Source organism: Heterodontus francisci, chromosome 27, assembly GCF_036365525.1.
Source record: "Heterodontus francisci isolate sHetFra1 chromosome 27, sHetFra1.hap1, whole genome shotgun sequence".
Lineage (NCBI taxonomy): Eukaryota > Metazoa > Chordata > Chondrichthyes > Heterodontiformes > Heterodontidae > Heterodontus > Heterodontus francisci.
This window is the reverse complement of record NC_090397.1, coordinates 23042601-23068246: the sequence shown is the minus strand read 5'-3', so window position 1 is coordinate 23068246 and position 25646 is coordinate 23042601. Positions and strand designations below refer to the sequence as shown.

The 25646-nt window shown below is 41.4% G+C and overlaps 1 protein-coding gene across 1 annotated transcript in view; it reads left to right on the top strand.

The window, feature by feature from the left end:
- The window catches only part of LOC137384702 (CD9 antigen-like), a 46445-nt gene extending 34999 nt beyond the window's left edge, over window positions 1-11446 (top strand). The window contains exons 5-8 of the mRNA XM_068059003.1: window positions 962-1063; window positions 8014-8103; window positions 10648-10731; window positions 10838-11446. Coding sequence (XP_067915104.1) covers window positions 962-1063; window positions 8014-8103; window positions 10648-10731; window positions 10838-10903 — 342 coding nt within the window. The 3' untranslated portion in view covers window positions 10904-11446. The remainder of the gene's footprint in view (window positions 1-961; window positions 1064-8013; window positions 8104-10647; window positions 10732-10837) is intronic.
- Window positions 11447-25646: the final 14200 nt, after the last annotated feature.

Below are 25646 nucleotides of genomic sequence, written 5' to 3'. Positions count from 1 at the left end.
AACTGTCCCCCCTTCCCTGATGTCTGCCATGTGGATATATGGCTGTATATTGGAGTTACAGAAAATCTAAGGAAATTCCTGACTCCTTCACACATGTTTTCAATTTTAGCTTCAGACAGTGATCTGGAAGCAAACTATTCTAACATCACTGAAGTGGTACATTTGAAATGAAATATTTGAAGTAGACAGTGCAGTTAACTGAAACTTGTTTGAGGACAGAACTAAATGACATTAAATCCCTATAAAATTGAATAAATTGAGAGACTACCAAATATAAAGATACGTACCTCCCACGTAGATCTATTTTAAAATCATCTGTAATGGAACTAAAACCTGATTATTATTGTTTTCATTGGTTTGAGATGATGCATAGATAGTATTTTTACTCTTTCCCTATTTAGAGCGCCAAAAAGAACCTAGTAAATAATTTGAACTAATTTCGTGCCAAATTGAGAAAACTTGCACTATAAACTTCCTCAGCACTTTACTGCCTCAGAATGTGTCAGAGAGGAGAGAGTAGTAAGTACTGCAGAAGCATTCTTTTCCTTGTTTTGGTTTATGCTTTTATCATCTATTATGTTATCTTGTCTGCAGTTAGTTCACATTAAGGTTTTGCTCATGAAAAACATTTAACTAATGAAACTTAGCAATGATTTTAAAAAGCAAAGTATTGCAGATGCTGGGAACCTAATACAAAAAGCAGAAAATGCTGGAAATGCTTAACAGATCAGGCAGCATCTGTTGAGAGAACACCAGTTGATATTTCGGGTACTAAACTCTCGGAATTTTTGCTTCGCTTTTTTGTGGCTTTGATTAAATTATTTTCAGGTTGTAATGCAGCCAGATTTTTTTTTTGATTGGAGCTATGGTATAGGAGGTTGCTTTTAGCTTGTCATGCCTTTTAACTTCAATCTCTGTGTACTTTGAATAAATTGACTCATGTTTGAATTGTACCCCACAGGTCACTACGGAAGTGCAGGATTTCTATAAATCTTTGTATGGGGAATACGTCTCTACAAAGGATGAGAGTAAGAAAGCAGCTCTAACTGCAGTACAGAAAGGAGTAAGTTATTAATCTCCTGATTAAATCAGTTTTTGTTTATAATTGTGCTCTCCAGTTCTTCTATAGTGAAAACTGTTTCTCTCCATTTTTTAAAATATGTTTAATGTCGTAGCTTTTACCAACTTGCAGTCCATTTACTTTGCAAGTTCAGTGTAAAGGGGCTTTGCTTTCACACTGACTGTAAACTTGCGTAGTGCATATTCATAAGGCCTGACTGGTTTTGGACGGGAAGTGCAGTGAAACTCTTACCTCCATTTGAACCCGGAATTCAAGCTGTACTTTGATTGCTGGGGAGATAAAATTGCATCAATGCTAAAGCAGTGTAAATGCTCCCCAGATTTTTATTGACATTATGGGCTATATGACTTGACGACCACCATCACTTCTAAATCATGATTGTAAGGTGGCATTTATTTCAGTATGATGATCAGACCTTCTCTAACATAAGTAGAGTACTTGGGCCAAAATGCCAATCTTCAATTTTTAACTGACCTGTCAATTGAAGTTCTAGCACCTCTGAAAATTGTTTCATAGTTCATTCATCTTCATCTCCAACTTCAACACCCTGGGCTGGGGTGGGGGGTGGTGTTGGGAGGGAGTGTGGAAATACACAATTTCACTTTTTGTATTGGAAATGTCGTATTTCTAGTTACTTTTAAAGCTACTGAATGTTAGTTACTTAAAGGTCAAAAGGGCATTATGGATTCATGTTCTTGATGGGGAAATGCCAGAAATACAGAGCTCAGGTATTTGAAAATAAAAAAAAAACTTGCCTTTATATAGCACTTTACATGACCACTAGATGTCTCAAAGGTGCTTGACAGCCTATGAAGTACTTTTGATGTGTAGTCACTGTTGTAAAGTAGGAAAATTGTTTTTGAAAATATATACATGGTAAGGTGCAAATTGAGGTTCCTTTTTAGAATTGGCTTAAAGCTTTTGAAAACCTGGGAACTTGCTGAAGGTCAACATTGTTGAATGGACAATTTTTGAACAAATGTAATGACGTCAGCTGACTAGAGGAGAATAAAGCTCTGAAATGGATGAGTATGAGCTTCAGTAGAAGAGCAGGAGTAAATCTGCAATCCTAATATCAAGTTGCATCATGGGGCTAATGGTATATCATTTAATGGCTTTCCTGGTCATAGTTATACAGCACAGCAACAGGCCCATCGTGTCTGTGCCAGCCATCAAGCACTTATCTATTCTAATCCCATTTTCCAGCACTTGGCCCATTGCTGTATATGCTATGGCGTTTCAAGTGCTCATCTAAATACTTCTTAAATGTTGAGAGTTCCTGCCTCTACCACCTCTTCAGGCAGTGTGATCCAGATTCGAACCACCCTCTGGGTGAAAATTTTTTCCTCGAATCCCGTCTAAACTTCCTGCCCCTTACCTTAAATCTATGCCCCCTGGTTATTGATCCCGCCGCTAAGGGAAAAATTTCTTCCTATCTATCCTATCAATGCCCCTCATAATTTTGTATACCTCAATCAGGTCCCCCCTCAGCCTTCTCTGCTCTAAGGAAAACAACCCGAGCCTATCCAGTCTCTCTTCATAGCTGAAATGCTCCAGCCCAGGCAGCATCCGGCTTATTCTCCTCTGCACCCTCTCCAGTGCAATCATTTCCTTCCTATAGTGTGGTGCCCAGAACTGTATACAATACTCCAGCTGTGGCCGAACTAGCATTTTACACAGCTTCAGCATAACCTCCCTGCTCTTGTATTCTATGCCTCAGCTAATAAAGGCAAGTATCCCATATGCCTTCCTAACCACCTTTATCTACCTGTGCTGCTGCCTTCAGTGATTTATGGAGAAGTACACCAAGGTCCCTCTGACCTTCTGTACTTCCTAGGGTCCTACCATCCATTGTGTATTCCATTGCCTTGTTAGTCCTCCCAAAATGCATCACTTCACACTTCTCAGGATTAAATTCCATTTGCCACTGCTCCGCCCATCTTACCAGCCCATCTATATCTTCAGTAATCTAAGGCTTTCCTCCTCACTGTTTACGACACCACCGATTTTCGTGTCATCTGCGAACTTACTGATCATACCTCCTATGTTAGCGTCTATATCATTAACGTACACTACAAACAGCAAGGGTCCCAGCACTGTTCCCTGCGGCACACCACTGGTCACAGGCTTCCACTTGCAGAAACAACCCTCGACCTCACCCTCTGCCTCCTGCCACTAAGCCAATTTTGGATCCAATTTGCCAAATTGCCCTGGCTCCCATGGGCTCTTACCTTCTTGACCAATCTCACCTGTGGGACCTTATCAAAAGCCTTGCTGAAGTCCATGTTGACTACGTCAACTGCCTTACCCTCATCTACACATCTAGTCACCTCCTCAAAAAATTCAATCAAGTTAGTTAGACACGATCTCCCCCGACAAAGCCATGCTAACTATCCCTGATTAATCCCTGCCTCTCCAAGTGGAGATTAATCCTGTCCCTCAGAATTTCTTCCAATAGCTTGCCTACCACTGATGCTAGACTCACTGACCTGTAATTACCTGGTTTATCCCTGCTATCCTTCTTGAATAATGCTACCACATTCATTGTTCTCCAGTCCTCTGGTACCTCTCCTGTGGCCAGAGAGGATTTGAAAATTTGTCAGAGCCCCTGCTACCTCCTCCCTCGCCTCACATAACAGCCTGGGATACATCTCATCTGGGCTTGGGGATTTATCCACTTTTAAGCCCGCTAAAACAGCTAATACTTCCTCCCTTTCAATGCTAATTTGTTCAAGTTTATCACAATCCCCTCCCTGATCTCTACACCTACATCGTCCTTCTCCATAGTGAACTCAAATGAAAAGTAATCATTTAAAAGCCCACCTATGTCCTCAAGCTCCCCACACACACTACCACTCTAGGCCCTACTCTTTTTCCCTGGTTATCCTCTTGCCCTTAATATACTTATAAAACGCCTTGGGATTTTCCTTTATCTTGCCGCCAGTGTTTTTTCATGTCCCCTCTTCGCTCTCCTAATTTTCTAACTACCTCCCTACAGTTTCTATACTCTAAGGCTTGCGATGTTTTCAGTGCTTTGAATCTGTCATAAGCCTCCTTTTTTTAATTCCTTATCCAATCCTCCATATTTGGTATTTATTGCTAAAGGAATAGAGTATCAAAGTAGGGGATTGTTGCTGCAACTGTACAAGGCGTGAGTGAGACCGCACCTTAAGTATTGAGTACAGTTTTGGTCCCCTTACTTGAGTAGGGAGGCAGTTCAGAGGAGGTTCACTAGATTGATTCCAGAGATGAGGTGTTTGTCTTAAGAAGAGAGATTGAGTAGTTTAGGCCTTTACACTCTAGAGTTTAGACGAATGAGAGGAGATCTAATTGAGGTATGTAAGATGATTAAGGAGATTGACAAGTTGATGTAGGGAGGATGTTTTCTCTGGTGGGGCAATCTAGAACAAGAGCTCATGTTTTTGGATAAGGGGTAGTAGATTTAAAACAGATGAGAAGAAATTACTTCTCTCAAAGGGTCGTGAGTCTGTGGAATTCACTACCCCAGAGTGCGGTGGATGCCGGAACATTAAGTAAATTTAAGGAGGAGATAGACAGATTTTTAATTAGTAAAGGTTTGAAGGGTTATGGGGAACGGGCAGGAAAGTGGAGTTGAGACCAAGATGAGATCATCCATGATCGTATTAAATGGTGGAGCAGGCTCAAGGGGCTGAATTGCCTACTCCTGCTCCTAGTTCTTATATTTTTATGTTCCTATCCCTTGACATCCAGGGTTCCCTGGACTTGTTGGTCCTACCCTTCACCTTTATGGGAACATGTTGGCCCTGAATTCTCACTATTTTCTTTTTGAATGATTCCCACTGGTGTAATGTAGACTTTCCTACAAGTAGCTGCTGCTAGTCCACTTTGGCCAGATCCTGTTTTATCATATTAAAATCAGCCTTCGCGCAATTCAGTATTTTTATTTCTGGTCCCTCTTTGTCCTTTTCCATAACTACCTTAAGTCTTAGCGTTATGGTCACTATCCCCAAAATGCACCCCCACTGACGCTTCTACCACTTGTCCAGCTTCATTCCCCAGGATTAGGTCCAGTACTGCCCCTTCTCTTGTAGGACTTTGTGTGCTGGCTCATAAAGCTCTCCTGTATGCACTTTTAAGAATTATGCCCCCTTTATGCCTTTTGCAGTAAGACTATCCCAGTTAATATTGGGGAAGTTGAAATCCTCTACTATTATTACCCTATTACCCTATCAGACCCTTGTCTGAGATTTGCCTTCATATCTGCTCCTATGTCTCTCCCGGACTGTTTGGAGGCCTGTAGTACACTCCCAGCCAAGTGATTGCCTGCTTTTTTGTTTTTAAGTTCTTCCCATATGGCCTCATTTGAGGAACATTCTAAGATATCATCCCTCCTTACTGCAGTAATTGACTCCTTGAGCAACAGTGCAATGCCACCTCCTCTTTTACACCCTCCCCTGTCACGCCTGAAGATTCTATACCCTGGAATATTGAACTGCCAGTCCTGCCCTTCCCTCAACCATGTCTCTGTGATAGCAATAGTATCATATTCCCATGTGTTAAATCAACACCCTCAATTCATGTGCCTTACTAGCAAGACTCCTTGTGTTAAAATAGATGCAATCCAGCCTTGCATTATTCGCTTGTGCCTTAACAGGACTGTATTTGCTCTGCCTTCCAGACTGTCTCAGTTTCTCTTCTATATTTGACTGTGCATCACCCCGTACTGTACCTCCACTGTGTATCCCATCCCCCTGACAAATTAGTTTAAACCCCCATGCCACCAACAGCACTAGCAAACCTCCCAGCAAGGATGCTGGTCCCGTTCAGGTGCAACCCATCCAACTTGTGCAGGTCCCACCTTCGCCAGAAACAGACCCAATGATCCAAGAATCTAAAGCCGTCCCTCCTGCACCATCTCTTCAGCCACGCATTCATCTGCTCTATCCTCCTATTCCTATACTCACTAGCAGTAATTCTAGAGGAGTTGCAACATCTGGACCCAACAACTAGGGTCAATTAAAGAATGCTGGACAGACAAATACTTGCATTATTCAATGTAGCTTTTTCTGATAGAGCTGTGAATATCACCTCATTGGGTTGTTGCACCTTACAAAATAAAGTACACAGTTGTGTGCATTAAATGTGTCCACCTATGCTTGTGCCAGATGAGTAGGAATGGACTACAGCAATAAATGATTTGATGCTCAAACACAAGTGAAGTTTGATTTATGAGTTGTCTAAACTCAGTGAGAGGATCATGGTACTAATTGACTTAAAAAAATATGGAAATGCTTGTGGTTTGATGGATGTCACTTTTCTCTTGTAAATCCTGTGCTGTGTTGTACTGTTACTGGGCTGTGGGTCCTGATAAGTTCCTGGCTGTAGTGCTGAAGACTTGCCACGCCCATAGCCAGTACAGCCACAGTACTGGCATCTACCCGACAATGTAGAAAATTGCCCAGCTATGTCATGTCCACAAAAATCCAGACAAATTCAATCCAACCAGTTACAACCCCAAAAACCTCCCCTCAATCACCAACAATGTGATGAAAGATATTGGCGTCAGTGCTATCATGTAGCAATAATCTGCCCAGTCTGGGTTCAGTCAGAACCACATGGCTCACTTGGACAAAAAAAGTTGAATTCCAGAGTTGAGGTAGAGTGACTGCCCTTGACATCAGGCAGCATTTGACTGAGCGTGGCATCGAGAAATCCTAGTAAAATTGAAAGTCAATGGGAATCTGAGGGAAAACTCTCCACTGATTGTGCTAGGTATGAATTCAAAGGAAGATGATTGTGGTTGTTGGAGGTCAATCTCAGCCCCAGAGCATTGCTGCAGGAGTTCTTCAGGGTAGTGTCCCAGGTCCAAACATCTTCAGCTGCTTCATCATAAGATCATAAGTGGGGATGTTCACGTGATTGCAGTGTTCAGTCCAGTTCGTGACTCTGTGGATAATGAAACAGTTTGCCTGCTGTAGCAAGACCTGGGCAACATTTAGGCTTGAGCTGATAAATGGCAAGTAACATTTGTACTACACAAATGCCAGGCAATGAACACCTCCAACATGAAAGAATCTTACTATTTCCCCTTGATATTCTGCAGCATTACCATCACTCAGTCCTCCACCATCAACATCCTGGTGGTTACCATTGACCAGAAACTTAACTGGACTAGTCAAGTAAATACTGTGACTACAAGAGCAGGTCAGAGGCTGGGAATTCTATGGCAAGTAACTTGACTACTGACTTCCCCAAAGCCTGTCCACCATCTACAAAGCAGGAGTGTGATGGAATACTTTCCAGTTGCCTGAATGAGTGCAGCTCTGACAACAGTCGATACTCGACACCATCCAGGAAAAAACAACCCACTTAATTGGCACCCCATCCACCACCAGCGCACAGTGGTAGCAAGTGTACACCATCTGAAAGATGCACAGCAACTCCCAAGGTTCCTTCAACAGCACCTTCCAAACCCATGGTCTCCACCACCTAGAAGAACAAGGGCAGCAGGTGGGTGGGAACACCAAGTTCCCATCCAAGTCGCATGCCATTCTGATTTGGAAATATATCGCCGCTGCTTCACTGACGCTGGGTCAAAATCATGGAATTCCCTCCCTAACAGCACTGTTGTGTACCTACACCACAAGGACTGAAGCGGTTTGAGAAGGTGGCTCACCGCCACCTTCTCAAGGACAGTTTGGGTTGGGCAATAAATGCTGGTATTGCCAGCAATGCCCACATCCCATGAACAATTTTTTTTTTTTCAAAAAGCACAGCTTCAGTTTTCTCGAATGGTAAACTGTAATGATATTAGTTGCTTTGCAAAAAGGAGAACTTATGTGCAATTGAAAATTTTAAACTTGCTATATTGGCTTTTTTTTAGTTATGCATGTTGAAGCTGTTTTCTATGACCTTGCGAGATTGTTTCTGAGAAAATTATCTTATTTTAGCTGGATTGCTGTGGAATTGGAGGAATTATTGAAATTTTTGTTCGGGCCACCTGTCCATCAGCAGATGTACTTGGAGAATTCACAAGAAAGGTATTATTTCCTTTCTCATTTTATGATACAGTATAGCTTTAAACTTGTATTTTGATATTTTTAAAAAATTATTGTAGAATCTGTTTTCCTATGGGGAATGTCCCATCTACTAAAAACAATAATGACTAACAAGTGCATTTGTTGTGTGGGCCTCAAGAACCTACCTGCTCAGCTAGAATTATTGAAATGCAAATTGGGTCAAGAGGTGGATGGCTAAAAATAAGCGCTCTCTGCTGAAGCAGGAAATATTTCAGCAGTAATTTTAACTGAACCCACCAATTGGAGATCTAACTTTAATGGGTTTTACACCCTGTCCAGTTTTATTCTTTGAAGTCAATGCCGAATAATATTGGGCAGGTTGTCAAATTGGGATTCCACCCAATCCTGTGGGTTTCCCATCTGCCAAATTAGGTTAAAATAACCCCTCCATCAGTTTTGTCAAATAACTGCTAATCCAATTAGATTAGCAAAACAGCTACACTTGGTTATCATCTGGTAAAGCAGAGATGTGCAATGCAATTGATTGCAAAGACTAATGGGGGTGACCTGTTCAATTATGTGATGCCAAACAATAATCCTTTTAATATTGGCTATGCTTTTAGTTTAGTCAAATAAACTTGAATTGCTGAGCAGTATGGGCTTTTCTCTTCTAAATTAATCTGACTCCACTTTGAACAGGAGGTGGTGTAGGAGCAATAATATCGTAAAAGTGGATTAAGAATTTTGATTTCTGACTCAGACATTTTTTTTTGATAGTACTGTTCCTAACGCTAATGCACAGTAAATTATTAAAACGCGTTCCCCATTAATATTGTGAGGAAAACAAAGGAGACAATTCCTTTGTCATGTGACAATTAAAATATTCTGTCTGGTACCCTTCAAAACCCTAAGACTCAATGAGTTGGGGGCAGAATCGGATGCAGTACTACCAATCCTGATATATCCTGTAGCTTAATTTTGAGGAATTCGCTTTGCAAAGTTGCAGGTGACAGCAAAGCAACAGTTGTCCCATTGTTGGATGCACTTGGCAGTGTGAAACGTCTGTCTGTCTTCCCTTCGCTTTGGTAGCGGAGACCTATGTTTACCTGGGTCTCCAGCTTTTTTTAAATGTACTGAGCCATGTTATTGTGCTTGCATCATAAATTGTCAAGCAATAAGCATGTGTGATGCACTGACCCAGCTCAGCAACTGTTCATAGCTTAGGGCTCTGCTGAACAGTATTCCTCAAAGGCATTTGTAATTTCCAAAATACTTGAAATCACTTCAACCTCATTGAGGTGCAGCTCAGTATATTGAAGGGTCCAAGGATGAAACAAAAGGAATGATACCCAGTGCAAATCAAATGAACTTTTAGGGAAAATAAATGTGCTTATGCTCTCCAATCTGCAGAGAATATTTAAAGGACTCATTTGAGGTATATATTGTCATTAAGATCCAGAATATTAAGTTGTCATTGTAGAAGGACATGTGGACATTAATAAAGTAAATTTTACAATCAATTTAAAACTTTTTTTTTTGGGGGGGTGACCTTCTGTTAAAACCATAGTGGAGCCAAAGGTTTGTGAGAGCTTGAAATATGCCAGAATTCCAGACAGGATTAAAGTACTAAAAGCATGAGCATAGATGAGCTGAATGGGCTTTTCTTATCCTTGATTTTTTTTATTACAGAAATGTGCTCTACTTTTTCCTGTCCTAATGTTCCAATTACAAATTCTGCAGATGCACTTGTTTCCATCTTAATTTAGGGCAATTGATGTTCAAATAAACATTCTTTTGAGTTAAAAATGTTTCCTCTGCTTTATCAATGACCAGATTGTTTGTGGGTAAATTAAGTCCTTCCACTTACTGCTAGATTTTCTGTTCACATTGCTTAACTTTACTTTTGGAGGGACAATGCCTATTGCATTGTCCAGATCATTTCCTGACTTTTTTTTTAATATATATTGACGTAGCAAGATTGAATGGGAAAGGTTGACTCCATAATCTCCAATGGTAAATATTTAAGAAAGAACTTGCATTTTTAATTTTTATGGCCGCCACATATCCCAAAGCACTTCACAGCCAGTGAAGTACTTTTGAGGAGAGATTGTGTAGACTAGGTCTATATTCCCTGACATTTGGAAGAATGAGAGGTGACTTCATTGAAACATGAAAAATTCTGAAGAGGCTTGATAGACTAGATGCTGGGCTGGAAATTTTACAACTGGGGGTCACAGTCTGAGAATACGTGGGTGGCGATTTAAGACTGAGATGAGAAATTTCTTCACTCTAAAGGATTGTGGATTTTTAGAGTTCTGTACCCCAGAGGGCCGTGAATGTACCGTTCTTGAATATATTCAAGACAGAGATGATAGAATGTTGGATACTAAGGAAGTTTAGGTAGAAGATTAGCTGTGATCTTAATGAATGGCAGAACAGACTCAAAGAGCCAAATGGCTTACACCTCCTATTTTATATGTTGCCATACTTATGCTAACTGAATGCATAACAGCTTCCTAAAGTTTAACTTGAATAAACTTTGGCCATTTTTGATCTTGTGTGCAGTCATGCCCGGAAGTCATTGAAGAAGTATTCAACGAAAAGCTTTACATCATTGGGGCAGTTGGGATTGGCATTGGAATTGTAATGGTAAGTAAAGCAGGCTCAACTCAGGTTTTGAAATAACTCTCTTGTAAAGTTTTACTTTTTAGGTTGTATTACAAAAATAGTAACACTTGTTTGTTTTTTCCCCCAGATTTTTGGCATGATTTTCAGCATGGTGCTGTGCTGTGCCATCCGCAACAACAAAGAGATGATTTAAAGAGTAGTTAAAAACAATCGTGCCATTCAGTAATGGAATGCATTTTTGCCTAATATTTGCTTCTTGTTAACAGCTTAACTTTAGTAAACATTTAATTTTTTTCACTTTTTGTATTCGGTTTAAAATTTCTGGATAACTTAACTAAAAAAAAATGTTTAATGTGTCCACATTTTGTTGTTTTGTTGTTTAATGAGTTGAGAGAAATTCAAGCAGTAAACTTTGAAATCTTTAAGGTTATCGATAATTTTAAAGATGTATATTTGTTTTATTTGTTCAAATTGAAAGTGTTTGAAGTTCTAGAAGGGATGCAGATCTGAAATTTAAGATGCTGAACTAGTTAAGCTAAATAGGTATCACATGTTTAAATGTTTTGTCAAAATCTGATGGCTCAAAAGAGCAAAAGCATAATGTTGAATCTTGGACTTACCAGAGTTTAATAAATCCTTTAAAGTATTTTGATTGTTTAAAAAGTTACAACCTGTAGATACCAGATTTGCCTGTTTTCTTTGAGAAAATAAAGTTTAAATTTGAACCTCGAGAAAATGGATCTTTTTGAATGTATAGAAAGGAAATTGGTATTGAGGGACAACATTATTAGGGACAGTCCTTCCATATACCCTTGTACCCTCGGCCCAATCTATTTAATTACATGAAGGGAAAGTCTTCTGTATAAATATCCCCCAAACTCCAAAGGTAATTGAGCAAAAATCAAGAATGTTTGTTTATACAGTCAATTTATGTCTGTATAAGAAACATCTTATCCCCTCAATTATTTAATTGAGACTTTAGGTAATCAGATATTTGTCAGCACTTTTTGAGAAATTAATTGACTCTGTTGGTTTTGATGGGAATCAAATGAGCAAGAGTGGTGCAATTTCTTATTGTTACTTGTGTGAAATTGTGAATTTTTAATATCAGCCTTAGCTTTGTGATCACACGTCAAGCCTGCTTATATCCGCATCATCTGTCAATTAACATTTTAAAGGCAAGCATCATGTTCTCTTCAATCTTGGCTCCAAGAAATAGTTCTATATTAAGTCAAGAACAGGAGTAGGCCATTTAGCCCCTTGAGCCTGTTCTGCCATTCATTTAGGTCATAGTTGATCATTCTTTTAGCTCCTTCTACCTGCCTTGGTTCTACAACCCAAAATACCTTATACCTTTCCATCTCAATTTAAATTTTCAATTAATCTAGCTTCAACAGCGAGAGGTCCAGATTCTCACTATGCTTTGTGTGAAAATGTGCTTTCTGACATCACTCCTGAACACCTAGCTCAAATTTTAAGGTATGTCCCTTGTTCCGCACTGCCCCACCAAAGGACATAGTTTCTCTCCATCTACTCTTAAATCCTTTAATCATCTTAAACACTTCAATTATATCACCATTGATCTTCATTCAAGGGAATACACGCCTAGCCTTTGCAGCCTATACTCCTAATTTAGCCCTTTTATCCCAGTATTGTTCTGATGAATCTGTGCGACACCCCCTTCATGGCCAATATATCCTTCCTTCTGGGTGATAATAGTTGAGTTTAGATGGTGCTGCAGAAGAAGCCTTGGCGAGTTATTGCACTACATCTTGTAGATGGTTCACACTGCAGCAATGTTATGCCAGTGGTGGAGAGAGTGAATGTTTAAGCTGGTGGATGGGGTGCCAGTCAAGTTGGCAGCAGACCTCCAGAAGGGTTCTAGCCAGACTCTGTACAACTGTAACATAACTTCCACTCCTTTGACTTTCAGCCTTTTTGAAATAAAGGCCAGTGTTCCATTAGGTAAGGAGGCAGTCTGTGTCCACATGCAGCAAGATCTGGACAGTGTCCAGACTTGGGTTGATAAGTGGCAAATAACTTTCATGCCACATAACTGTCAAACAATAATCATCAATTGGGTCTACTCATCTCCCCTTCGCATTGTGACATTGTCATCATTGAATCCCCCACCATCAACTTCCTGGGGATCACCATTGACCAAAAAATTAACTGGACCGGTCACACACACACACTGTGCTACAAGAACAGGTAAGTGGTTGGGTATTTTGTGACTCACCTGACTTTCCAAAGCCTTTCCAACACTTAGGCAAAAGTCAGGAGTGTTATGGAATGCTTATCATTTGCCTGGATGACTGCAGCTCGTTTTTTTAAAAAAAACACTTGAAGCTCAGCATGATCCAAAACAAAGCAGCCTGCTTGATTAGCACCTCATCCACCAGCATAAACATTCACTGCTTCCACCACTGACATAACATCATAAAATGCACTGCAGTAACTCGCCAAGGCTTCTTTGGCAGCACCTCCAAAACTCTCAACCTCTACCACCAAGAAGGACAATGGGAGCAACACCACCTCCAAATGTCCCTTAAAGGCTCGCACCATCCTTCATCGTCGCTTGGTCAAAATCCTGGAGCTCCCTATATAACAGCGTGTGGATGGACCCTCACACTGCCTTTGTTTTTTTTATTCGTTTTGTGGGATGTGACTGTTGCTGATGAGGCCAGTGTTTTTTGCCTATCCCTAATTGCCCTTGAAAAATGGTGAGCTGCCTTCATGAACTGCTGCAGTCCATCTGGTATGGTACATTTAGTGCTGATGGGAAGGAAGTTCCAGGATTTTGATCCAGGAACAGTGATTATATTTCCAAGTCAGGATGGTGTGTTGCTTGGAGGGGAACTTGCAGATGGTGTTCTCGCATGCCTGCTGCCCTTGCCCGAGGTGGAAGAGGTTGCAGTTTTGGAAGGTGGTGTAGTGAGTTGCTGGGGTGCATCTTGTATATGGTACACACTGCTGCCACTGTGCGTCAGTGGTGGGTGGGATGCCGATCAAGTGGGCTGCTTTGTTCTGGATGGTGTTGAGCTTCTGGAGTGTTGGAGCTGCACTTATTCAGGCAAGTGGTGCGTATTCCATCACACTCTTGACTTGTACCATGTCGATGGTGGAGAAGCTTTATGGAGTCAGCAGGTGGGTTACTTGCTGCAGAATTCCCAGCCTCTGACCTGCTTTTGTAGCCACAATATTTATGTAGCTGTTCCAGTTCAGTTTCTGGTCAATGGTAACCCCTAGGATGTTGATAGTGGGGGATTCAGTGATGGTAATGCCATTGAATCAAGAAGATCACCCCCCTCAAATCTAAATCGGGGGACATAATCACTGACCAACGCAAACAGATGGACCGCTGGGTTGAGCACTACCTAGAACTGTACTCCAGGGAGAATGCTGTCACTGAGACTGCCCTCAATGCAGCCCAGCCTCTACCAGTCATGGATGAGCTGGACATACAGCCAACCAAATCGGAACTCAGTGATGCCATTGATTCCCTAGCCAGCGGAAAAGCCCCTGGGAAGGACAGCATTACCCCTGAAATAATCAAGAGTGCCAAGCCTGCTATACTCTCAGCACTACATGAACTGCTATGCCTGTGCTGGGACGAGGGAGCAGTACCCCAGGACATGCGCGATGCCAACATCATCACCCTCTATAAAAACAAAGGTGACCGCGGTGACTGCAACAACTACCGTGGAATCTCCCTGCTCAGCATAGTGGGGAAAGTCTTTGCTCGAGTCGCTCTGAACAGGCTCCAGAAGCTGGCCGAGCGCGTCTACCCTGAGGCACAGTGTGGCTTTCGTGCAGAGAGATCGACTATTGACATGCTGTTCTCCCTTCGTCAGATACAGGAGAAATGCCGTGAACAACAGATGCCCCTCTACATTGCTTTCATTGATCTCACCAAAGCCTTTGACCTCGTCAGCAGACGTGGTCTCTTCAGACTACTAGAAAAGATCGGATGTCCACCAAAGCTACTAAGTATCATCACCTCATTCCATGACAATATGAAAGGCACAATTCAACATGGTGGCTCCTCATCAGAGCCCTTTCCTATCCTGAGTGGTGTGAAACAGGGCTGTGTTCTCGCACCCACACTTTTTGGGATTTTCTTCTCCCTGCTGCTTTCACATGCGTTCAAATCCTCTGAAGAAGGAATTTTCCTCCACACAAGATCAGGGGGCAGGTTGTTCAACCTTGCCCGTCTAAGAGCGAAGTCCAAAGTACGGAAAGTCCTCATCAGAGAACTCCTCTTTGCTGACGATGCTGCTTTAACATCTCACACTGAAGAATGCCTGCAGAGTCTCATCGACAGGTTTGCGTCTGCCTGCAATGAATTTGGCCTAACCATCAGCCTCAAGAAAACGAACATCATGGGGCAGGATGTCAGAAATGCTCCATCCATCAATATTGGCGACCACGCTCTGGAAGTGGTTCAAGAGTTCACCTACCTAGGCTCAACTATCACCAGTAACCTGTCTCTAGATGCAGAAATCAACAAGCGCATGGGTAAGGCTTCCACTGCTATGTCCAGACTGGCCAAGAGAGTGTGGGAAAATGGCGCACTGACACGGAACACAAAAGTCCGAGTGTATCAGGCCTGTGTCCTCAGTACCTTGCTCTACGGCAGCGAGACCTGGACAACGTATGCCAGCCAAGAGCGACGTCTCAATTCATTCCATCTTCGCTGCCTTCGGAGAATACTTGGCATCAGGTGGCAGGACTATATCTCCAACACAGAAGTCCTTGAAGCGGCCAACACCCCCAGCTTATACACACTACTGAGTCAGCGGCGCTTGAGATGGCTTGGCCATGTGAGCCGCATGGAAGATGGCAGGATCCCCAAAGACACATTGTACAGCGAGCTCGCCACTGGTATCAGACCCACCGGCCGTCCATGTCTCCGTTATAAAGACGTCTGCAAACGCGACATGAAATCGTGTGACATTGATCACAAGTCGTGGGAGTCAGTTGCCAGCATTCGCCAGAGCTGGCGGGCAGCCATAAAGACAGGGCTAAATTGTGGCGAGTCGAAGAGACTTAGTAGTTGGCAGGAAAAAAGACAGAGGCGCAAGGGGAGAGCCAACTGTGCAACAGCCCCAACAAACAAATTTCTCTGCAGCACCTGTGGAAGAGCCTGTCACTCCAGAATTGGCCTTTATAGCCACTCCAGGCGCTGCTTCACAAACCACTGACCACCTCCAGGCGCGTATCCATTGTCTCTCGAGATAAGGAGGCCCAAAAGAAATGCCATTGAATAGCAAGGGGAGATGGTTAGATTTTAATTTGTTGGAATTTGTTTTTGCCTGTGGCATGAACGTTGCTCGCCACTTATCAGCCCAAGCCTGAATGTCGTCCAGGTCTTGCTGCATATGGACCTGGATTGTTTCATTATCTGAGGAGTTGCGAGTGGTACTGAGCATCGTACAATCATGTGAACATCCCCACTCCTTCCCTTATGATGAAGGGGAGGTTATTGATGAAGCATGTGAAGATGGTTGGGCCTAGGACACTACCTTGAGGAGCTCCTGCAGCAATGTCCTGGGACTGAGATGGTTGGCCTACAACAACCACAACCATCTTCCTTTGTGTTGGGTATGACTCCAAGTAGTGGAGAGTTTTCTCCTCTGATTTTATTCTTCTTTGACTTTTCTGTAGCGGTTTGTTACAATTGACTGACTTGCTAGGGCAGTTAAGAGTCAACCACATTGTTGTGGGTCTGGAGTCACATGTACGTTAGGCCGGGTAAGGACAACAGATTTCCTTCCCTAAAGGAAATTAGTGAACCAGATATGTTTTTATGACAATCCAGTAGTTTCATGGTCACCATTACTGAGACTATCTTTTTCATTCCAGATTTATTAATTAATCAATCAATTTTAATTCCACCAGCTGCCGTGGTGAGATTTGAACTCATGTCTCCAGAGCATTACCAATGTCTACGTAGGTTATATTTTTGGACATTGTCCTCATGGATAGGCAGAAAACGTGTAACTAAGTATGACTGTTGAGCTCAAGTTTGTGTTGCTTCAGATTTTCAGAGTAAACTCTAATGTAAGAAAATGTAAGTAGTATTTTGGGCAGAATGAAGCTAAATGTGTAAGCCATTTAGGGAGTATTTTTGTAATTGGGGTGGAAGGTAAGAGGAGTTGAGAGAGATTCAATCTGCACTTTACACCTGGGCTGCAAGTCATTTTAATAAACACATTTTTTTGTAAAGTTTAAAATTCTTAAATGCTAACAGAGCAGAATTATATTATTTGAGATCCCGAATAACCTCCTTGCACCGATAAATCTTGTGTATCCACTAAGCCTGTATCTTCCGGTAGGACGAACCAGGCCTTTGTGTATTGAGTTTAACTTACTAAATAGCCTGCTTAGAAAATATGAGCTTAAGTTGCGTAACACAAGCTTACTCATGCCTACAATCTATCACAGGAAACTGAAGATGACTGCATAGCATTAATTTCTACAGTGTTCTTTGCTTAAAATCTAATTGGAATTTACCTAATCGTAGATTTGCTCATTTGGAGTTTGCTTTAAAAATACTTGATCTTTGTTTCGTTTTTTTTTATCCGGCCATTAAATCTTTTTTAAAGTGACCTTTCTGAGCTGCTTCCATAACTGTCGAGCTGGCTGTTGCTGGTAATGTCTTGTAACTGACAGTTCAAAATCAGCGACGATTTTGAATGCTACCAAATCAAAGGGCATTCCAGTCAACAGCTTAGACTGGAAGTTTCTTTTAACCACTCCTCTCTCTCTCTCCCTCTCCCTCTCTCTCCTCACATCTCTTTTCTCCCCTGTCACCACCACCCACACTACCCCCCTGCCCAACCACGCCCCCCACTCCCCACCGTCCCAAAGCTGTGTTGTTGCCAATTGTGCAGTCATTAAGACATTTTTCCACTCCTCATTAATGCTGTGCCTAGATGTTTTGGAATGTGTAGTGCATGGAGGTTCCAGATCACTCTTTCTCCCAATTGTTGATCTGACATTGAAGCTGAGGGAATGTGGGGAAGCTCATGTTTTCTCATAAACACTTCGAACAATCTAAGAGCACTTCTATAAAATGCACCATGTTATTCCCCCACCACCTTCCATAACACTATATTCTAAATGTATCCAAGATGTGAAATTTAATTAACAACACTGCCATTATTAGCTTTTCTGTTTTTAATATAGAATTGCTTCTGCTCGTGTTTGAAAACTACAGTACGTGGCTGTCGTAGTTCTGAATGTAGCAGCCTTTTTCTATGCATGTGTTAATCATTGCTTCTTTCACACATATGACTGTGGTATTTTTTCACTCTGGCCTGTTGTCATGATTTTTTTTCTGTACAATCATATCTAACCCTTAACATCCCATTTTCATTCCACAGTAATTCAAGATGTTTTGCATGCAGATTGTACTTTAATACTTATCCAGTAACTGCTGAACACTGTTAACACTTGTGCCACAAATTACCATTTTAGGAAATTACTTCAATTACTCCAGTATTTTTGTGACTTTATTATAGAGCAGTATTTTATTTCCCAGTTCAGGAAAACCAAAGAACATTAGAAAATTTTTGTCCTGTGCCACATGTTAAATTATAGTACAGAAAGTTTTTTCTATTTAATTTCATATCTGCATGGTTGCAGTATATTCTTTGAATCTATCTGGAAGGAAAAGTTTTCATGGCTAGTAACTGTTTAGTTTCTCTTTTGTAGATGTAATTTCTGGCTCACCTGATGGGCTCATATTTCCTATTCATAAATTAGCAACTAATTACAAACTGTTAGAAGTATAACAATTCGGAGTGAATGCATAAACATTTAATCAAATGACTAGGAATATATGAAAACACTCAAATCAGTAGCAGAATTCAGCAAATGGCTGTTGATATTTAAACAAAAAGTAAATTACTCCAAATATCCTTTTGCTCACCGTCTTGTTTTCTTATTAAACTGGGAAATGTAGTATTAGAAATTCTGATATAATAAAAGCTTTTAAAAATGTATGTGTATGTACACGCAGTAACATTAGAGTATTTGAAGTGACCCTACTAAGCTTCCCTTTACCATTAGTGGCCTGTGCCCCTGAGAAGCTGGGGCCTATAATTTATGGAGCTTCCCAATGAGGCTACCAGCCAAAACTTAGGTAACTCATCCGTCTGTGTAACCACGCTGCCTACAACTCCAAGAATTTATCTTTGATTGACAGCAGGGCTATGCATTGAAAGTGTGCCATCCGCAATTTTGTAAGCCCATCCCTGTCCAGCAACAGCCAAGTACTGAATAGTAAAATCTGGAAGGAAGACATTTATTGGGTAAGATAACATATCAAAACAACATAAAATGTGAACTTTAGAACTTTATCCACAGTAACTTTGTAACAACGACAACAACTTATATTTATATAGTGTCTTTAACATAATAGAACTTCCCAAGGTGCTTTACAGGAGCATTATAAAACAATGTATGACACCGAGCCACAAAAGGAGATATTAGGTCAGATGACCAAACCCTTGGTCAAAGAGGTAGGTTTTAAGGAGTGTGTTAAAGGAGGAAAGCGAGGTGGAGAGATGTAGGGAGGGTGTTCCAGAGCTTGGGGCCACCAATGGTGGAGCAAGTAAAATCAGGGATGCACAAGAGTCCAAAATTAGAGGAGCGCAGATATCTTGGAGGGTTAGAACCATAGAACCATAGAAAAGTTATGGCACAGAAGGAGGCCATTCAGCCCATCGTGACCGGCCAAAGAAAACTAGCCACCCAATCTAATCCCACCTTCGAGCACCTGGTCCATAGACTTGCAGGTTACAGCGCTTCAGGTGCATGTTGTGGGGCTAGAGAAGATTACAGAGATAGGGAGGGGCAAAGTCATGGAGGGATTTGAAAACAAGGTTGAGAATATTTTTAAATCAACAAGAAGGAAATAAATAATCCTTTGACTACAGTAATACTGTTTTTCCTAGCAATCTTGCAGCATGTAATTTGCTTGCCAAGTGAAACTTTACGTTTTGAAATGTTGCTATATTATATATTCTGTAAGTTAGAGCAGCTGCATTTCTTAAATTAATTAGCTACCTTCTAATATATACCATGATAACATCATTAATTCACACTTTAGTTCACATTGCAGCACTGATGAGCTATGTTGGGAAATCTAAGTACCAGATAAGTCTCCTGATAAAGTAGAAATTATGTGTGTCTAAGATTTAATATGTATTACAGTACTTAGCTTGCTTAAGTTTTCTTGCATTAAATCAACTTGAATAACTGAATTAATTTAAAATTATTTTGGCAATAGCTTGAATGTTCAAAGATAGCATTACTAGAGATCAATAAATGAATAGGCATGAGTATTTCTAAAACTACATAAACTTCCAACTCATATCCTGTAAAAGGTCTCAGCCACCTAAAATACCATCTTTACCAAACTCCATTGGCTCCCTTCCCCTCTCTGTCTGACTTGAAAATCCTCATACATATCTGCAAATGCCTCCATAGTCTTGGTCCTGCCAACCTCTGGAAAAACCTCCCAACCTATCACAGTTCTGTCACCTTGCATCCACTTTCTGAAACCATCTATCTCGGTTCAAGCCTCCCACCTTGTAGAATTTCCTTCAAACCTACCTCTTCAATTGTACGTTTGGTACAACCCCATTTCCCCTTCTACTCTGATCTAACCCAAGATGCAAAGTCAATGAATATTATTGCTACATTAAACCCAATAGATAAATGCAAGTTCTACTTGCTTTGCTTACCTTTATGAATTTATAGATTGCATGGTTAACAAGTTAATCAAAAGAATATTTACAGTAGTTTATTTGAGTCATGAATATTCAGCAATAGCTGGATTCACCTTGATGTGAGATAACTCAATTAAGCACCTTAAACACAAACAGAATCTGATGGTATTAAAATAAATAGCGATAATTTAGCCCATTCCTATCCTAAAGATTTCTTCATGTATTTTTTACAGATTTTAAGGAATAAAGTATATTTTGGAAATAATAATATCCTAAACATTTCACTCCTAACACTGCACAAACCTCTATTTATGCCTATGCTGTAGGGAATCTGGCCTTTCGTGCACCATTTGCTGCAGTGAGTAAGATTTTCAAAGTGGTTTGAATGATATTTGAACTCTATCGTAGGAACGTAAGACGGTTACAGCTTAGAAGGAAGCCATTGGGCTCTTTGTGTCTGTGCTGGCTCTTTGCAAGAGCAACTTAGCTAGTTCCACTCCCCTGCTCTTACCCTGTAGCCCTGCAAAACTTACTCTTCAGATAATTATCAAATTCCCTTTTGAAAGCCATGGTTGAATCTGCCTCCACCATACTCTCAGGCAGTGTATTCCAAATCCTAATCACTCGCTGTGTAAAAAAGTTTTTCTTCAGGTCGTCTTTGGTTCTTCTGCCACTCACCTTAAACTGGTGTCCTCTGGTTCTCAACCCTTCTGACAATAGGAACAGTTTCTATCCATTTACTCCATCAAGACCCCTCAGCATTTTGAACACCAAGTAGCATGGTAGCACATGTACAGACAAGTTAAAGAATATACTGATCACAGTTTGGTCATTTATTTCATAATTTTTCCACAGAACAGATTTGGAAAAAGTTGCACCTTTTTTAAGCTGTGCAGTCCTGCAAGTCTTTTTTTTAACAAAGGGGAGGAATTTGAGACAATAAATGTTTAATATGCAAATGAGCTAGCTTCGATGATGTATCCTAATTAAATTAACTTGTTTCCATATTCAATGAACTCCTCATATCCATTTGACTGGGGAGCTGCTGGCCCTGAGCATTGACAGGAATGTGGCAAACTTCCTTTTTCTGGCTGAATGGCAAGAGATAAATACTGACGGAAAGGGTGAGAAATTGGGATCATTTGCACCCAGTTTTTGGATGCAACGTGTACTGTGAGAGCTCCAAAATGGTGTCCACAGTGTGTGCGCCCACTTTTAGGGTGAATCACATAGGATGACATATTGGTGAGGGTGTTAGCGCGCAGGCAGTGACTGACCGCCAGAAGTATACAGAGCAGGCAGGTCGTGACGTAAGTTAGCATGCAACATTGATCTGACTCCAGCTGTTCCTTTTTTGGAGCTTGTACAGCTGAGTACGCAATTGGCAGCAGGAAGTAACCCCCCAGCCCAGCCCCCACCAGCACTATTTAAAGCGATCATCAGCTACTTACAGGTTAGTTGCTGGTTTATTTCTTCTGGCTGCTGATTTGCTTATGCAACTGTTTGGTGCTTTCTACAATTGCTTAAAGTTGCAAAAGTGTACAGGGAGTGGTGTGTCTACTGCTACTGGGCAGCAAGGGCTATCCACTGACCCTATGGCCTATGACTCCAGTGTGCAATGTAGGCAAACGTGCACAGCATGCATATAATGACAGCCGTGCTGCCACACAAAATATGATAGAGCAGATCATTGGTGTGCTGAAACAACATTTCAGTTGCCTGGACCGCTCTGGAGGACTCCTGAAGTACTCGGCAGAGTGGGTGTCAAAACTTGTGATGGTTTGCTGCATGCTGCACAACCTTGCCATCACAAGGTGACAACCCTTGCTAACAACTATATGATGAGGAGCAGGAAGAAGACAGAGGGTGAAGGGAACCTAGACAGCCCCTTTCTGACCGGGCTGTCCTTGAAGGATTCATGCAAGTTAGCCTCAACCGCAACTCCCTGTTCACCAGCAGTCCTGCACCTTAACTACCCTCTGTCACTGATCATCACAGTGTCCACTTGGCAACAATGCGGAAATAAAAGCCACCACAAATAAACATTACAAACAAATATGTCAATGTAACCATGCCATATTACACACAAAAGTCAATAATCACCCTTGTGCATTCCCTTAGTGCCTTCTTCCGTGTACCTTTGCCTGTCCTTGTCCTCCTATACAATGCTACACCAGAGGCTGCAGCATGGCTGGTGGAAGACTGCTGACTTTCAGTGGGGAGACTGCAGATGGCCCTAAAAGGTCTGGCTTCTGACTGCACCACCTCGGCATGAGCAGCAGCAGTCTGGGCTGGCTGGCTAATAGGCAACAGTAAAGGCACTGGTGGAGTGGTGGGGGTGGGAAGACGAATGCTATCTTTCTGAGAAGGACTGCAGGCCAATGCTCCATGAAACCATTGCCAGTCTCCAGAGGTGGTTCTCATCTACATCCTTTAAAACCCTGGGATGGAAACCATCTAGTCCTGGGGATTTGTCACTCTTTAGTGCTCTTATTTTCTTCATTACTATTATTTTGCTTTTGTGAATTTTGGTGAATCCCTGTTCCTGATTCAATGTTAATTTCCTTGAAATTGCCTGCATGCTGACTTCTTCGGCTACCGTAACTACTGACGCAAAGTAATTATTCAACCTGTTTGCCATTTCCTTATTTTCATTGACAATATCACCATTATCAATTTTCAAGGGCCCCTCATTGCTCCTGACCAACCTCTTTTTCCCAACATAATTGTAAAAAAATCTTCTGTTGATCTTGATATCCCTTGTAAATTTCTTTTCGTACTCCCTTCTTGCAGCTCTTAATCTCTCTTTTGCCACCCTTTGCTGTTCTTTGTATCTTTCCCATTTGTTAGGATGTGTTCTATTTTTTGCATTTTTATATTTTATACTTTTAGTTTTATGTTGTCTCTTACCTCTTTAGTTGTTCTTAGCTTTTTTTGGAAATTAAAGCTCTTGCCCCTTAAGTGTATAAACTGGTTCTGATTCTTTTTTGAACACCTCCCACTGAAGTTCTGTCATTTTACCCATTAACAGATTTGCCCAGTTTACTGTGGATAGTTTCTGTCTCACCCCATTGAAGTCAGCCTTACCTAAATCTAGGATCTTAGTAGCTGTTTCGCGTTTCTTCCTTTCAAACACTATGTTGAATTTGATCATATTGAAGTATGGTCACCATTAGATAAATGTTCACGCCCCTTTAGGCTATTAACTAAATCTGGCTCAGGCTCCCCTCTTGCCCTTCCTCTTATTTTATCCTTTTAAACAGTGGTTGTGCTTACCACCTCTGTGAGCGTTTTACCTTTTTTCTTTACTATGATCTGGAAAGAACCAATTGGACAGGCTTTCTTGAGTTTAAACAAGAAAGAGGCAAGTTTATTTTACTTAACAAACTAGCCCTGATTTAAAAATAATAAAAAATGCGCAACACATTTATGCACACATTCACACAAGAATCACACACACACACACAAATAGATTACAAAGTAGAAAGTAGGTTTTTGGTTGGATTAAAGTCCAGAATAAATAAAAGTTAAATACGTGGTTTGAAGTTGGATGATTCGGTGGTTGTCCGCCTGGAGTTGTACTCCTGAAGTCGTTGGTTGGTCAAAGTGCACTTTGTGACTGGCCTGCTTTGCCCAGGAAGACTGGTAGGTGGTTCTCTTCCCCTGGTCTCTGGCTGTAGCAGTCTGTAGGCTTGGAGGGTCCACAATCACAGATGGTTTTCAAACTTGATGTTTTCTGGCAAGAGAGAGGGAGAAAGAAAGGGAGGCACACAGCTTTCTGTGCTGCTGCACACTCAGTTAATGCTTGTCTCTTCCGTGTGTAACAAAATTCCCAGTTTTTCAAAGATGGACAGACGGTCACATGGATCTCTCAATCCTCTTTGTTTTTAATGAAGTCCAAAATCTAAAACCCAAAAGCTCTCTCAGGTGGTCTTGTCAGTGTTTACTCCCTGGAAGGACGTCTCTACTTATGAATGCCTTGAGATGGCTTTGAATGTCCCGATAACAAGGATGATCTGGGTAATCTACTCAGTTAGCCAAAGCATTGTTCTGGCTGGGCTTCCTGTTTGACTTCTGGCTCTGATTGGGGCCTTGTAATGTGCAAAAGTGTTTCAGATTCAAATTGCAAGTGGCCATCTTGGCTGCCGGTTTTTAAAAAACTTAACTGCAAGATTTTCTCCATTAAAAGTCTAATGTAAGTTTGCAACTGATAAAATTAATATTTCTCATTAGGCATATAGGATTTTCTTGACATTGCTCATTACTAAATTTAACACGGCCTGCCACCTTGTTGGTCTAGGATATACTGCTGTAGAAAACTATCCGAGACGCACTGAAGAAATTTACTATCCCCAATGTCACTAATACAAAGCAGTTCTGCAAACAACCAATCACTCCTTGCACATTGCTTCATTGGGCCTTGTCATGTCTTCCCATTCATCATCAAAAAAGGGACTTCCACTCAAAAAGCAAGAAAAGGCAATATAGAAAAGCCATGCAAAAGATTATAATTTATGTTATTGAACTAAAGAACAGAAACTTCCCAACATAACATATTCTACCACACCTAAGGTGTCAACTGTGGCTCATTAGTACTGAGGAGTACTGCACTATCGGAAATGCTGTCTTATGGATATTAAACTGACTCCCTGTCTACCCTCTCAAGTGGGCATAAAAGATCCCACAACACTGCTTCAAAAAGAACAGGGGAGTTCACCCTGGTGTCCTGGCCAATATTTATAAGAAAATTTGCAGGGCTACAGGGAAAAGGCGGGGTGTGGAACAAGGTGAATTGCTCTTGTAAATAGCCAGCAAGGACCTAACAGGCCGAATGGCCTCCTTCTATGCTATAACGTTGTAATATTTCAACTTCGACTGAACACTACAACACTGAGAGGGAGGTTGAATGTGCGAAGGAGGATTAGGCATGAGGATAGCATCATTTTCGATGTTTTTAGCCCCCTGGCTTCAGTAATGACCAGCACCATCTCCTACTTGGGGGTTAGGACATGCAGGTGTGCCTGTCCCCCTCCAGTTAGCTCCTGCTGCCTCAAGTTGTGCTCCACCTTGTCCCGCAAGAGAGTGGTCAGTGAGTGCCATGCAATCTGTTTGGGTAATGTGGCTGTCATGGTTGAATAGCTAATAGTGCGTGAAAGCAATGAGATGTGTGTGAGACTTGCAGCAGTGCTAAGTGTG